Here is a 16,387-nt window from a genome sequence, read left to right as displayed (position 1 = left end):
GACAGGCCCCGCATGGAGTTGAAATTTCAGTAAAATACACTACTGGCCATTAAAATTGCAACACCAAGAAGAAATGTAGATGATAAACGGGTATTCATTGGACAAATATATTATACTAGATCTGACATGTGATTACATTTTCACCCAATTTGGGTGCATAGGTTCTGAGAAATCAGTATCCAAAACAACCACCTCTGGCCGTAATAACGGCCTTGATACGCCTGGGCATTGAGTCAAATAGAGCTTGGATGGCGTGTACAGGTACAGCTGCCCATGCAGCTTCAACACGATACCACAGTTCATCAAGAGTAGTGAATGGCGTATTGTGACGAGCCAGTTGCTCGGCCACCATTGACCAGACGTTTTCGATTGGTCAGAGATCTGGAGAATCTGCTGGCCAGGGCAGTAGTCGAACATTTTCTGTATCCAGAAAGGTCCATACAGGACCTGCAACATGCGGTCGTGCGTTATCCTGCTGAAATATAGTGTTTCGCAGGGCTTGAATGAAGGGTAGAGCCACGGGTCGTAACACATCTGAAATGTTGTGTCCACTGTTCAAAGTGCCGTCAATGTGAACAAGAGGTGACTGAGACGTGTAACCAATGACACCCCATACCATCACGCCGGGTGATACGCCAGTATGGCGATGACGAATACACGCTTCCAGTGTGCTTTCACCGCGATGTCGCCAAACACGGATGCGACCATCATGATGCTGTAAACAGAACCTGGATTCATCCGAAAAAATGACGTTTTGCCATTCGCGTACACAGGTTCGTTGTTTGAGTACACCATCGAAGGCGCTCCTGTCTCTGATGCAGCGTCAAGAGTAACTGCAGCCATGGTTTCCGAGCTGATAGTCTATGCTGCTGCAAACGTCGTCGAACTGTTCGTTCAGATGGTTGTTGTCTTGCAAACGTCCCCATCTGTTGACTCAGGGATCGAGACGTGGCTCCACGATCCGTTACAGCCATGCGGATAAGATGCCTGTCATCTCGACTGGTAGTGATACGAGGCCGTTGGGATCCAGCACTGCGTTCCGTATTACCCTCCTGAATCCACCGATTCCATATTTTGCTAACAGTCATTGGATCTCGACCAATGCGAGCAGCAATGTCGCGATACGATAAACCGCAGTCGCGATAGGCTACAATCCGGCCTTTATCAAAGTCGGAAACGTGATGGTATACATTTCTCCTCCTTACACGAGGCATCACAACAACGTTTCACCAGGAAACACCGGTAAACTGCTGTTTGTGTATGAGAAATCGGTTGGAATCTTTCCTCATGTCAGCACGTTGTAGGTGTCGCCACCGGCATATCACAGCATCTTCTTCCTGTCGGTTAAATTTCGCGTCTGTAGCACCTCATCTTCGTGGCGTAGCAATTTTAATGGCCAGTAGTGTATATTAAATGTTGTGGTCCACTGACAAAGCGCGTTTGTTAGCTTTGTGGGGCTACAGAAGGCGGCGACTGACCTGTGGCCCTGGCGATGATGCCGATGAAGGCGGGCGGTATGGCGAGCAGCATGCAGCCCACCACCGAGCCCAGAGACAGCGCCTGCGCCGCGCACGTCGTCTTCACCGACAGCACGCGCTGGAAGTAGCCCTGCAACACAGACCAGCACCTGGTCACGACACCACATACTTCGGATCCGAGGATACGCGAAACAATGGCGTCCTTTTTCAGGTATACGTGTGAATGAAATCTTGAACATGGCAGCATGGCAGCATGGCGTGAATAACTACCCATGTACTGTCTGTGTCTGTCGAACTATACCCAATCGCTAAGTCTTAATTGGTACAAGGCACCAGTAATCAGAAGCAAGAGCGTAATTAGTAAGGGGCAATCGGGGCAATGCCTGGACTCCCTGTGAACGAGCAGCATCCTGACACCCAAAACAAAGATTTGAAAGAAAACGAAGAAAAAGTAAAGCTATTTTTTTCAGCATTGTCTTCGTAGCACCCATGTATACCTGCTCACAAGTGCTCTACATACAGTATCTAATCAAAAGCATCCGTACGTCCCCACCGAGCGAGGTGGCGCAGTGGTTAGACACTGGACTCGCATTCGGGAGGACGACGGTTCAATCCCACGTCCGGCCATCCTGATTTAGGTTTTCCCTGATTTCCCTAAATCATTCCAGGCAAATGCCGGGATGGTTCCTCTGAAAGGGCACGGCCGACTTCCTTCCCCATCCTTCCCTAATCCGATGAGACCGATGACCACGCTGTCTGGTCTCCTTCCCCAAACAACCTACCAACCAACCGTACGTCCCTACATAATGCGGAACTGACCACTAGATATCAAGGGAGACAGACCCGCCAGGTTAAAAGAAGGTACAGAGTGGAAACGGAATGGGACAATCAGGAAGGTAAGTGACCTCGAATGTGGGTTAGTTACTGGATGTCACCTGAGTAACAAATCCATCACGGACATTTCAACTCTTCTATATCTGCCCATGTCGACTGGTGATCATGTGATGACCAAATGGAAACTCTGTCTAAGTCGTCTTGTATCTTCTTACAGTCACTCAACTTCGACACTTTACCCTACTCCACGGCATTATCAGCAAACAACCTCAGACTGCTGCCCAACCAGTCCGCCGAACCTTTTATGTATGCAGTGAACAACAGCGGTCCTATCACATTTCCCTGGGGCACTCCTGACGACATCCTTTGTCCCTGATGAAGGGTGTACTCAGAATTGCACCAGTCAAGTGTGACAGGACCGCTGTTGTACTCTACACACTTAAATGATTTGGCGGACAGGGTGGGCAGCAGACTGTGGTTGACTGCTGATGATGCCGTGGTTTACGGAAAGGGGTCGAAATGGCTCTGAGCACTATGGGACTTAACATCTGAGGTCATCAGTCCCCTAGAACTTAGAACTACTTAAACCTAACAAACCTAAGGACATCACACACATCCATATCCGAGGCAGAATTCGAACCTGCGGTGCCAGACTGAAGCGCCTAGAACCGTTCTGTCACAGCGGCCGGCTAAGGGGGTCGAAGTTGAGTGACTGTAAGAAGATACAAGACGACTTAGACAGACTTTCTAGCTGGTGTGATGAATGGTAGCTAGCCCTAAATGTGGATAAATGTATGTTTATGTGGATGAGTAGGAAGACGAAACCTGTGATGTTCGGATACAATATTACTAGTGCCCTGCTTGACACATTCAAGTCGTTTAAGCAGCTGGGAGTAACGGTGCAAAGTGATATGAGGTAGAACGAGCATATGAGAACTGTCATAGGGAGGGCGAATGGTCGACTTCGGTTTGATGGGAGAATTTTAGAAAAGAGTGGTTCACCTGTAAAGAAGACCGTATAAAGGACGCTGGTGCGACCCATTCTTGAGTACTGCTCCAGTGCTGGATCCGTAGCAGGTCGGATTGAAGGTGATGACTGAGTGTTGTGTGGTGTCCTTAGGTTAGTTAGGTTTAAGTAGTTCTAAGTTCTAGGGAACTGATGACCTCAGAAGGTAAGTCCCATAGTGCTCAGAACCATTTTGAACCGGATTGAAGGAAGACATCGAAATAATTTAGAAGTTTGGTACTACATTTGTTACAGGTAGGTTCGAACAACACGTAAGTGTTACGGATATGCTTTGGGAGCTCAAATGGGAATCCCTGGAGAGAAGACGACGGTCTTTTCGAGAAACACTACTGAGAAAATTTAGAGAACCGGCATTCGAAGCTGACTGGCGATCGATTCTGCTGCCGCCAACATACATTGCGCGTAAGGACCAAGAAGGTAAGTTACGAGAAATTAGGGCTCATACGGAGGCGCATACATAGTCGTTTTTTCTCTCCCTCTATTTGCGAGTGGAACTGAAAAGCAAATGACAAGTAGCGGTACGGGGTACCCTCCGCTACGCACCGTACAGTGGCTTGCGGAGTATCTGTGCAGATGCAGACTTAGAAGTAGATGTGATTGTGAAATGGAAACACAAAGGAACAACCATGGCCAAACCAAGACCAGGCAGACTATATGTAGTGGCTGGTAGGGACCATAGATCATTGCGAAAGATGTATGTAAAAAATCTCATGAAATCAGCGAAGAAATCACTCGAGAGTTGCAGAGTGCTATCAGCAGTCCAGTTTGCACAATGACCGTGCGAAGTGAGTTAAAAATAGTGGGGTATAACGGTCGAGAATCTCGTCACAAGCTGCAGATTTCCGTACTCACGACACTTGAGGTGTTGTAAAAAGCAACGCCTTTGGACAGAAGATGACTAACGAGTGACTGGGACTGATGACTGATTCTATATCCTTCGGCAATCTGGATTTGGCAAACTACTCTAGAGAAACGGTAAATGTGGAGAAACAGTTCGGAGACGAGATTGAATCAGTATGATAATGCACCCTGTCATGAGGCAGTAACTGTGACACTATGGTTTGTGGACAGTAAGATTTTAGGAATGGGCTGGCCTCACCTGAAACAAATGAAACACCTCTGGGATGAGTTGGAACGTCGACTTCGCGCCAGACCTCAGCATCTACTGCCTACTCTGTCTTCGGTTCTTGAGGGAGAGTAGGCTGTCTTTCCTCCATAGACATTCAGACGCATCAGTCAAATCGCCCCTGTGCGAGTTAAAGCCGCAATAAGCCGAACGGTGGACACATCCCCCGCTACTGACCACTGACAGGTGCCCGGAAACTTTTCACCGATACTGTACCTACACTTCTTACGACAGTCGAACATTCTCAATTGGTCTTAGGTGTTCCGAACCTTACATGTAAAAATGAAACATAAAAACTGCAAACAGATCAGTGCAAAAAGAGAAGAGTATAAGGTCAACTGCCGAGTGACAGGCCTTGTAATGGCAAAACCACAACATTCTAACACGTCTCAGCTTCTGGCAGCCACAAGCACATACTGCAGTTAATTGTAGAGACAAGGGGCTGAGGTTACTACACAAGCAAATAATTTTGAATGGAAAGACGAAAATGTGAAGCTCACTTATAAATGGTTTTTGTTTATGAAGAGGAAGTGCTCTAATGTCGAGAACATCTAAAACTTGTTTGGCCGCAGCGCGCTACGGGGACAGGATTCAAACACTTGTTCTGTGAGTATTTTCAAGGCAGCACTAAAGCCACTAAAACTAAAACGTTGGGCTCCATCGTACGATGCTATCTACGTACTTACACTACAAGTCATTAAAATTGCTACACCACGAAGATAACGTGCTACAGACAGGAAGAACATGCTATGATATGCAAATGATTAGCTTTTCAGAGCATTCACACAAGGTTAGCGCCGGTGGCGACACCTACAACGTGCTGACATGAGGAAAGTTTCCAATCGATTTCTCATACAAAAACAGCAGTTGACCGGCGTTGCCTGGTGAAACGTTGTTGTGATGCCTCGTGTAAGGAGCAAAAATGACGAATACTGCTCTTATTTATATTGTGATGTATTTTATTCTACACAAGGAGTATCACAATTAGTGTGCCGCGTGGTCTGGGGCGTCTTGTCACGGTTCGCGCGGCTTGCCCAGTCGGAGGTTCGAGTCCTCCCTCGGGCATGGGTGTGTGTGTTGCCCTTAGCGTAAGTTAGTTCAAGTTAGACTAAGTAGTGTTTGAGCCTAGGGACCGATGGCCTCAGCAGTTTGGTCCCATAGGAACTTACCACCACCACCATAATTAGTGGCGACAACACATACAGATGAAAGTGCACCATACTAGAAACAAAATGGCCATTGTAAACATGGGCTCTAAAGCACATATGGTAAAAGCAATGAGTACTTCATCATCTTCCATATCGTGAAACAAATCTCTTGTATTGCAAGCTCTCCGTTTTCCATATTTTGAGAGGCGGTAATATAGGTTAAAACAAGGAGGAAACCTCTAGTAAATATGTGTTCTAAAGAGTGTTGTTTAAGAGCTATGAGCACTACTTCATCTTCGCTAACGTGAAGCACTCCTCTTTTCTGAAAAAGTTTCCACAGCTCTTACGCATTTTAGAAAACATATCCACTAGATAATATTTCTCTTATTTTGGTTCATACTATTTCCTTCCAAAATATGGGAAGCAAAGAGCTTGGAGTACAGGAGGTTTGTTTCACAGTATCGAAGAAGTGCTCATAGCTCTGAAAGTATCATTTTAATGCCCATGTTTATCGGACCTTTTTGTTTCTGGTATCATTTACTTTCAACTGTATGTGTTTACGGCATTAATTATTATACACCACTGGCCATTAAAATTGCTACACCTCGAAGATGACGTGCGACATGCGCGAAATTTAACCGACACGAATAAGATGCTGTGATATGCAAATCATTCGCTTTTCAGAGCATTCACACAAGGTTGGCGCCGGTGGCAACACCTACAACGTGCTGACATGAGGAAAGTTTCCAACCGATTTCTCATATACAAACAGCAGTTGGCCGGCGTTGCCTGGTGAAACGTTGTTGTGATGCCTCGTGTAAGGAGCAAAAATGCGTACCATCACGTTTCCGACGTTGGTAAGGGTCGGATTGTAACCAATCGCGATTGCGGTTTATCGTATCGCGACATTGCTGCTCGCGTTGGTCGAGATCCAATGGCTGTTAGCAGAATATGGAATCGGTGGGTTCAGGAGGGTAATATGGAACGCCGTGCTGGATTCCAACGGTTTCGTATCACTAGCAGTCGAGATGACAGGCATCTTATCCGCATTGCTCTAACGGATCGTGCAGTCACGTCTCGATCCATGAGTCTACAGATGGGGACGTTTGCAAGACAACAACCATCTACACGAACAGTTCGACGACGTTTGCAGCAGCATTGACTATCAGCTCCGAGACCATGGCTGCGGTTACCCTTGACGCTGCATCACAGACAGGAGCACCTGCTATGGTGTACTCAACTCCGAACGTGGGTGCACGAATGGCAAAACGTCATTTTTTCGGATGAATCCAGGTTCCGTTTACAGCATCATGATGGTCGCACCCGTGTTTAGGGACAACACCGCACATTGGAAGCGTGTATTCGTCATCGCCATACTGGCATATCACCCGGCGTGATGTTATGGGGTGCCATTGGTTACACGTCTCGGTCACCTCTTGTTCGCATTGACGGGACTTTGAACACTGGACGTTACACTTCAGATGTGTTACGACCCGTGGCTCTACCCGTCATTCGATCCCTGCGAAACTGTACATTTCAGCAGGATAACGCACGACCGCGTGTTGCAGGTCCTGTACGGGCCTTTCTGGATACAGAAAATGTTCGACTGCTGCCCTGGCTAGCACATTCTCCAGATCTCTCACCAATTGAAAACGTCTGGTCAATGGTGGCCGAGCAACTGGCTCGTCACAATACGCCAGTCACTACTCATGATGAACTGTGGTATCGTGTTGAAGCTGCATGGGCAGCTGTACCTGTACACGCCATCCAAGCTCTGTTTGATTCAATGCCCAGGTGTATCAAGGCCGTTATTACGGCCAGAGGTGGTTGTTGTGGGTACTGATTTTTCAGGATCTATGTACTCAAATTGCGTGAAAATGTAATCACATGTCAGTTCCAGTATAATATATTTGTCCAATGAACACCCGTTTATCATCTGCATTTCTTCTTGGTGTAGCAATTTTAATGGCCAGTAGTGTAAACAAAGATTCGTTGACGTTCTTAAGACTCCGATAGCCGTAATCTTTACGAAGAAGAAATGTGATGAATGAGGTGTAGCAATAGTTGCTAAAAGAAAACTGAATCCTAGAACTTTGTTACCATTTTAGGAGTTCGGTGGAAAGTGCTAGAAACAGTCCATAGAGCATCAAAAGCCTTTGAGTCTAAAAGTGAGGACGTAGCAATAACATACAGCGCAAATAGGTAACCTGAAAGGATCGTTTAACAAACTAACTGACTAAGTTTTAGACATCTGTGAGTTATAGGGCATTAGAGTGAAACATCCCCTTAGAAAAATTAAGAATGACAGTGCTGGTAAACCTCTACGTTATTTGATTTTCAAACAGCTGAGCAAAACTGAACGTAGTCCGACATTTCTCTCCTTACTTATTCTGATCAACACTAAACTGACACACAATATTTTCAGCGCAACGCAATATGACTTTCAATAATCCCTACAAAAGAATGGCCCTGACTAACAATAACCTATACCTTTCATGAATCACTTACCTCACAAAATCATGTAAGTAGGCTGTTTAGGTTTTTATGTTGGAAACGGCACGTAGCACTCTGTATGAAAATCACTGACTGTGCTCTGTGCGATCTGTGGTTGGTTGGCATTGTTGGAATATACTCTACTGTAGTGTTGGGCATTTGGATGTGAACAGCGCATAGCGTTGTGCAGTTGGAGGTGAGCCGCCCGCAGTGGTGGATGTGGACAGAGAGATGGGAGAGCTTTGAGAGCGGACGATCTGGACGTGTGTCCGTCAGAAAAAGGAAATTTGTAAGACTGGATGTCATGAACTGATATATAATGACTTTTGAACACTATTAAGGTAAATACACTGTTCGTTCTCCATCAAAATCTTTCATTTGCTAACTATGCCTATCGGTAGTTAGTGAGTTCAGCTTCGTTTGTGAGGTAGATGATTCATGAAAGGTATAGATTATTGTTAGCCAGGGCGATTCTTTTGTAGGGATTATTGAAAGTCAGATTGCGTTGCGCTAAAAATATTGTGTGTCAGTTTAGTGTTGATCGGAATAAGTAAAGAGAGAAATGTCTGAGTACGTTCAGTTTTGCTCAGCTGTTTGAAAATCAAGTAACGTAAGAGGTTTACCAGCATAGTCATTCCTAATTATTCTAAGGGGATGTTTCAAGAGTACTTTCCCTAAGAAATGAATAGAAACAGTGAAGAAGAAATGGGGGTGAGAGTGGGAGGGAGGACCGGGTATGAGAGATGATGTGTGGGTGACAGATTGGAAAGTTGAGAAAGAGGGAAGCGACAAGTTACGAAACTGGTCAGAAGGCCTTGGGCCGATGCTGCTTTATATACAGCCACTACCAATGCGACGCATCTAACAGTAAAAATAGTGTGTGTAGCAGTGTAGTAGCCATTACAGGAGATAGTGAGTGTCGTGTTAAGCATAAGGTGTTGCTCCTGAAAGGTTGATTCTGCTAACCGTTTATGCGGGAGCTAAGACTCCTTAGAGAAGGTGAAGAGAGCACAGAATGTAGTGACAATCTCGGTATTTGCTGCTTTTCAACAGATAATGATAAATTCCTTTACCGACCTTCCTTCCTGCCAGTAAAGGGCAGACTGGCAGGTCGTGTCCAGAATGAGATTTTCACTCTGCAGCGGAGTGTGCGCTGATATGAAACTTCACTCCGCTGCACAGTGAAAATCTTAATCTGGAATCATTCCCCAGGCTGTGATTAAGCCATGCCTCCGCAATATCCTTTCTTTCAGGAGTGTTAGTTCTGCAAGGTTCGCAGGAGAGTTTCTGTAAAGTTTGGAAGGTAGGAGACGAGATACTGGCAGAAGTAAAGCTGTGAGGACGGCGCGTGGGTCGTGCCTGGGTAGCTCAGTTGGTAGAGCACTTGCCCGCGAAAGGCAAAGGTCCCGAGTTCGAGTGTCGGTCTGGCACACAGTTTTAGTCTGCCAGGAAGCTTCATGGCAGGTCGTGTGCCCAACTATGTAGTTGTAAAACTATGTTGTAAAACACTTTTTTGCTTGGGTTTATTAAAGGAAGTCGACTTACTGTTTGAGTTTTGGTCACACTGAGGGTGGGGATGGGAACAAAGTTGATCCGTCAGTGACATGGAATTTCTCTTCCACAATGGGCAACAAAAAAAAGTGTTTCCGTGCCCCGTAATTGTCTCACATCGCGACGCGTAAATTTCAAATTTGGTTGAAAGGTGTCTACAACCTCTCTCTATAATGGTGCAAAAGCGTGGCGTTCTGCGATGACACCCTCTGTGTCGGCGACGCATAAAACAGCAAGGTGTCGACACATGCGAGAAAAAGGCCAAGGTTCAGAAGTTCATAAGAGGTGTAAGGTGCGTTAATGACGTCACATTCGCACCAAATTTGACCACAATTATGTCCAACGCCGTCGTAGACGGGCCACTCGTTGGCAATGTCGCCACGCCCTCTCTTACCCACATTTTACCCCTTCTTTTGACGCGTCTGCGACGGAACCACCACACCCAGTGTTGCAATCATGCCGTTTTCTTATGGATGGCTGAGGAAGTGTGTCGAAGGGGTTGCGTGTCCTCAGGCGTTGGGGCAGCCGCGGGACGTCACTCAGCTGAATGGGCGTCGAAGTTTCTGACAATCACATTCTTAAAGTGCTCAACAAAGGTGTGACGGTGGCACCAAGGATGTTGCCGAAATGAGAGGGATTTGGTGGGACTGTTTGCCGTTTTATTCACGCTCACGTCAATGTTGCATCCCTCCGTGATCGCGCCAGAGGAGGGCGCGATGTGCGAGGGACGAAGAAGCATGAACACCCTTTGCTGCTACGGATCGCATTCAGATTTCGTCTAATGGTTTTGAACGGTCACTAGTGGTTCCATCCTGTATATCAGAGCGAAAGTTGCAGTCACGCTACGCTCCAAAGTGGTCATATCACGTTCAGTGGGGGGTTGCAGCCCCACGATGTCCTTAGAGAACGGTTGAGTCTTTCGGGGATGTCAGCAATGTCGAACGTTGTCGAGAAAGTCTTCCTGTCGCTCATCGCACTGCGAACTGTCGTTTTCGACTGCGAAATGTGTGGGAATCAACGTCCCAAGGGTAGGGGTGCTCTCTTTGACACTCTTTGTACCATCTGCTGAGGGCTCTTCCTATCGATTGTGAGCGGCGGTGTGTGTGAAATCTTTTTCTCGGCCACTCATAAGAAAGCTGCGACATTTCTGTGCATGGTGTCGAGTTTCTGAAGTCCATCGCAGAGGTTTCGAAAGAAGGGATGAAATGTGCGTAAAACGAGGTGTGATGACCTTTCCATCATGTGACACATCCAAGATGTCGTTGAGCAAAGTTACAGTGAAATCTGGTGCCACTGTGACGTCACTAACCCAAATTAAACCTCTTAAGTAGTCGTAAAACTGTGTTGTAATACACTTCTTTTGCTTGGGTTTATTAAAGGAAGTCGCCTTCGATGTTTACTGTTTGAGATTTGCACACACTGAGGGTGGGGATGGGAACAAAGTTGATCAGTCAGTAACATGGAATTTCTCTTCAACACTGCGGAATAAAAGGTTTCCGTTAGTCGTTATCAAACGATAACAGCAATAGTGCTTCTCTCAGTCGACTCCGGACTCAGACCAAGGTGTTACGAACGAAGTACCTCAATTCGTCTTATTTGTTGCGTGATATTTGTTGTTGTGGTTGCGCTTTTTAGTCGGAAGGCTGGTTTGATGTAGCTGGCCATGCTGTCTATGGCGCAAGTGTTAACTATTGTCACTTCCATTGTAACCAGACTTTGGTCTCATTCTATAATGTTCATACCTAGACCCCTCAGTTACTGATGACTCCCTGATGCCTGCGCAAGTACCTTGTCAACTGATCTCTTACTTTTACTCAAGTTGTGGCGTAAACCTTTTTTCTGCAACAGTAGATTCAGACATTCTTCACTAGTAATGCAGTTAGCATTCTTCTATAGAACCTCATATCACAGGCTTATAACACCAATCGATATGACTTTCAGGCGTAGGCCGCGGTTTGTATGCCCAATGTACAGTATCTCTAACGGTTTTAGTTAGCCAAGCTTCAGGTTTCCTTTTTACTCATTCGGTCTTTACTGAATTATGTAAGTCATATAGTCGAGTAAATTTGTTAGTAAATTCATGAAGTTTTTCGTTTGTGCGCGAGATAGGAATAGAAGACGTCTACCAAACTATTTTTGGCGCCTCAGTTGCAAGTTCACATAAATTAATGCGTTTGAAGTCTCGGTATGTAACCAGTTGTGGATTCTTTCTCGGACATTCTACTGAGTAAGTCACTCAAGTTTGTCGTCGAGTTTTAACAGCTCAAAATTCTAGCTTGAGTTCCTTTCCCTTTCCGCTTCTGATAGACAATCATGCCTCTGTTTGCAGACGTCTTAAAATCGTTCGCAGGGCACAGTCAGTCGTAAATTTTCTGCTGTACAGCTAAGGATAGCACAGCAACTCTACAACTCTACGTGTACTAATGTGCCCTTCATTGGTTTACTACGCAACATGCATTACTTATTGAGAACATTGTTAAATTCTGTATTATCACAAAATCCAATAGGCAGTGCTTTTGATGATGAATACATACGCTCAGTTATGTGGCACTTGTAAAATATAGCGTCAATCCATTGGACGTGTACAAATATTCAATCACGGCTACAGATGTAATGAAAAAGACTGTGTCAGTGAAATTTTCTCAATTTGCAATTTGGTATATGTGCCCCATCTGGAATGTAGTTCGGTGTATTTGAATTAGACTGAAGATTAACAACTGTAATTCAGGAGCACACCCTCCACATTCCCACCACTCGCTACAATGCAAGTGCTGTGCCGACATAAAAGTGGCCTCATCAAGAGATGAGTGAACACCTTGAGCTGTGTAGACTCTGTATAAATAGTTAGGTCCTAAACCCACAGTTTATATAATGACGAAGTTCGGATTTAGGTGAATGGTAAAAGACAAACCAGCTACTCCCCCGCAACGCCGTTTTCGCCCGTTAGGGCCCTCATTCAGGTTTTCAGATGCTATGATAAAACAGTATATATGCTTAAAAGTTTTTGAAAATGTCACAGAATGCATGCGATTTTAAATTATCGCCTTATAAACGTTCGTGGCATTGCTGAGATTAGCCTGATCCCTGGATATATATGATTATATCTGCGTTTGCCCCTGTCCGCAACGACCGGCATTCAACGAGAGGAAGTTAATTGAACCTACGACAAATACTGTACTATTCATGTGTTACGACCGGGTCACTAGCTGTGTGAATACTACAGCAACATGACATTATGTTTATTTGAGTTTATTAAATAAACATTGCTAACGCTCTCATCACAGTACTGCTGGTAACAACACACACAAACATCTCACATATGCACCGGAAATATAAATCTGGTTTAAGTTGTGCGGGTAGAAATGAATCCAGCGCCACTGCAATTAACAAGAGGACACACCACTCCACCTACTCGTCTAATCTACAGTCGATCAGATCTCCACCTGAAGTGAGTGTCACAATGTCTCCCATAGAACTGAGTGCCATGAAGTCTGCGAAAGAAGTGAGTCGTAGAACTTCTGCCCTGTAAGTGAGAGAGAAACAAAAGCAGACACCACCTTCGCTTAAGTAAGCGCTTCCTGAAAAGCGACAGTGTATCAGAGGGCGACCATTCTCCCCACACTACCCACTTTTGCTATTAATTTTTCCGATTTTCCAATACTAAATTCCCGTTTTCTTGTGTCAATCTGTTTCGATCCTAAGTTTCTTTTTTTAATTGTAAATGCTGGTGTAACTCTGTGTGCCGGCCTGTGTGGCCGTGCGGTTCTAGGCGCTTCAGTCTGGAACCGCGTGACCGCTACGGTCGCAGGTTCGAATCCTGCCTCGGGCTTGGATGTGTGTCATGTCCTTAGGTTAGTTAGGTTTAATTAGTTCTAAGTTCTAGGCGACTGATGACCTCAGAAGTTAAGTCGCATAGTGCTCAGAGCCATTTGAACCATTTTTTGTAACTCTGTTTATTCTCTGTTTTTTGATTTGCGGAGACAACATTTGGCACGCATTCTTTGCTAGCCATCCCAATCCACAGAATAAAAGTGCCTAGCACCTTAATTTGTAATAGTCGCACACGAGTCTAGCGCTACAGCACGCGAATAGCGCTGAGATTGGACCCGTGTGTTACCTGCTAGGAGAGTCCTGCCGAAGCCCATCGCGAGCATGAGGCCCGTCCAATCTCCGATGTCCTGCTGATAATTTATTAGACTCACGAGCATAATTTCCCAATGTCTGATCTCGTAACATTACGATGGTGTGAACTGAAGAACGCCAATGATTCCATTCCAATACACTCCTGGAAATGGAAAAAAGAACACATTGACACCGGTGTGTCAGACCCACCATACTTGCTCCGGACACTGCGAGAGGGCTGCACAAGCAATGATCACACGCACGGCACAGCGGACACACCAGGAACCGCGGTGTTGGCCGTCGAATGGCGCTAGCTGCGCAGCATTTGTGCACCACCGCCGTCAGTGTCAGCCAGTTTGCCGTGGCATACGGAGCTCCATCGCAGTCTTTAACACTGGTAGCATGCCGCGACAGCGTGGACGTGAACCGTATGTGCAGTTGACGGACTTTGAGCGAGGGCGTATAGTGGGCATGCGGGAGGCCGGGTGGACGTACCGCCGCATTGCTCAACACGTGGGGCATGAGGTCTCCACAGTACATCGATGTTGTCGCCAATGGTCGGCGGAAGGTGCACGTGCCCGTCGACCTGGGACCGGACCGCAGCGACGCACGGATGCACGCCAAGACCGTAGGATCCTACGCAGTGCCGTAGGGGACCGCACCGCCACTTCCCAGCAAATTAGGGACACTGTTGCTCCTGGGGTATCGGCGAGGACCATTCGCAACCGTCTCCATGAAGCTGGGCTACGGTCCCGCACACCGTTAGGCCGTCTTCCGCTCACGCCCCAACATCGTGCAGCCCGCCTCCAGTGGTGTCGCGACAGGCGTGAATGGAGGGACGAATGGAGACGTGTCGTCTTCAGCGATGAGAGTCGCTTCTGCCTTGGTGCCAATGATGGTCGAATGCGTGTTTGGCGCCGTGCAGGTGAGCGCCACAATCAGGACTGCATACGACCGAGGCACACAGGGCCAACACCCGGCATCATGGTGTGGGGAGCGATCTCCTACACTGGCCGTACACCACTGGTGATCGTCGAGGGGACACTGAATAGTGCACGGTACATCCAAACCGTCATCGAACCCATCGTTCTACCATTCCTAGACCGGCAAGGGAACTTGCTGTTCCAACAGGACAATGCACGTCCGCATGTATCCCGTGCCACCCAACGTGCTCTAGAAGGTGTAAGTCAACTACCCTGGCCAGCAAGATCTCCGGATCTGTCCCCCATTGAGCATGTTTGGGACTGGATGAAGCGTCGTCTCACGCGGTCTGCACGTCCAGCACGAACGCTGGTCCAACTGAGGCGCCAAGTGGAAATGGCATGGCAAGCCGTTCCACAGGACTACATCCAGCATCTCTACGATCGTCTCCATGGGAGAATAGCAGCCTGCATTGCTGCGAAAGGTGGATATACACTGTACTAGTGCCGACATTGTGCATGCTCTGTTGCCTGTGTCTATGTGCCTGTGGTTCTGTCAGTGTGATCATGTGATGTATCTGACCCCAGGAATGTGTCAATAAAGTTTCCCCTTCCTGGGACAATGAATTCACAGTGTTCTTATTTCAAATTCCTGGAGTGTAGAAATACAAGAAGAATCTCTGGTAAAAACTCAGAAATGACGCCCGCTGTGTCTGTGTTTGGTTGCATCGCTTGGTACCTAATACGCATGTCTGAAGCACATTTCGTGAACAACACTGAGGTTCGACGCGTGTCTTACCTGCCAGGAGAGTCCGCCGAAGATCATCATGAGCAAGAGGTCCGACCACTCGCCGATGTCCTCCTGTTTGAGAGTTCCCAGCCAATCAGCGGACGCTACGGCAGAATGGTCGACGGCGGGGTGCGAGTACGCAAACGGCGCCGACAGCACCTGGAAAACGCAGTGACAGTTTTTCTGACATTGAGCAATTTAGTGAATAACTAGGCTAGGGCTACACACTACAGCAAAGAGAAGCCTAATGCACCCGAGTGGAGGTAATTACCATGTCATCTGAAATCAAGATGCACGTAGCGAAATTCACAGTCCGATAATGTAGACTCGCAAGCATAAATTTCCAATTTCAAATCTCGTGACATCACGTCGGTGTCGTAGGAAAAACGCGGATCTTATGTTACATTTCATTACTGGTATAAAAAAGAAACAGCTGATGCTTCTTCATAATGCTGGCATACTGCTATTGGAAATAACATCGTTTCCTTTCAGCGGTATTGTTAGCGATGGCCGATGTGGATTTTAGCTAGTTTTCCTCTCTCGTTCAAACAAATTCTGGGATAGTCTCCAGTCTCTGCCTCCAAAAAATATACAAACAGTTAAAATACGACACCACGGAGAACAATGTTTACACGATTCAGATGCAGATGGTGCCTTAGGTTAACTGACAAATGTGGCGACAAGAAGGGTATCTGGTCACAAAATTAAGAAGTAGAAATAGGTTTGATAAAAATCATGGAAAAAGCGCACCTCATTCGATGGGAAAGAACAACAGGAAAGAAACAGGTTTACGGAAATCAACTATACCGGTATACACTCTTAAGACAAAGAACACCACGAAGATATTATCCGCATGGGACAGAATTCGGTAGATGTGATGTACATGTTCAAAACTCCT

General features: G+C 46.4%; 1 protein-coding gene across 1 annotated transcript in view; it reads right to left on the bottom strand.

The window, feature by feature from the left end:
* Nucleotides 1–16,387, bottom strand: part of LOC126455883 (high-affinity choline transporter 1-like) — a 449,603-nt gene that overhangs the window by 65,384 nt on the left and 367,832 nt on the right. The window contains exons 6-7 of the mRNA XM_050091642.1: nucleotides 15,499–15,648; nucleotides 1,479–1,608 (exon numbers count right to left, since the gene is read on the bottom strand). Of these exons, the coding sequence (XP_049947599.1) occupies nucleotides 1,479–1,608; nucleotides 15,499–15,648 (280 nt within the window). The remainder of the gene's footprint in view (nucleotides 1–1,478; nucleotides 1,609–15,498; nucleotides 15,649–16,387) is intronic.

Source organism: Schistocerca serialis, chromosome 2 (assembly GCF_023864345.2).
Source record: "Schistocerca serialis cubense isolate TAMUIC-IGC-003099 chromosome 2, iqSchSeri2.2, whole genome shotgun sequence".
In the NCBI taxonomy this organism is placed as follows: domain Eukaryota; kingdom Metazoa; phylum Arthropoda; class Insecta; order Orthoptera; family Acrididae; genus Schistocerca; species Schistocerca serialis.
The sequence above is the reverse complement of the archived record's forward strand: the minus strand, read 5'-3'. Positions and strand labels throughout refer to the sequence as shown.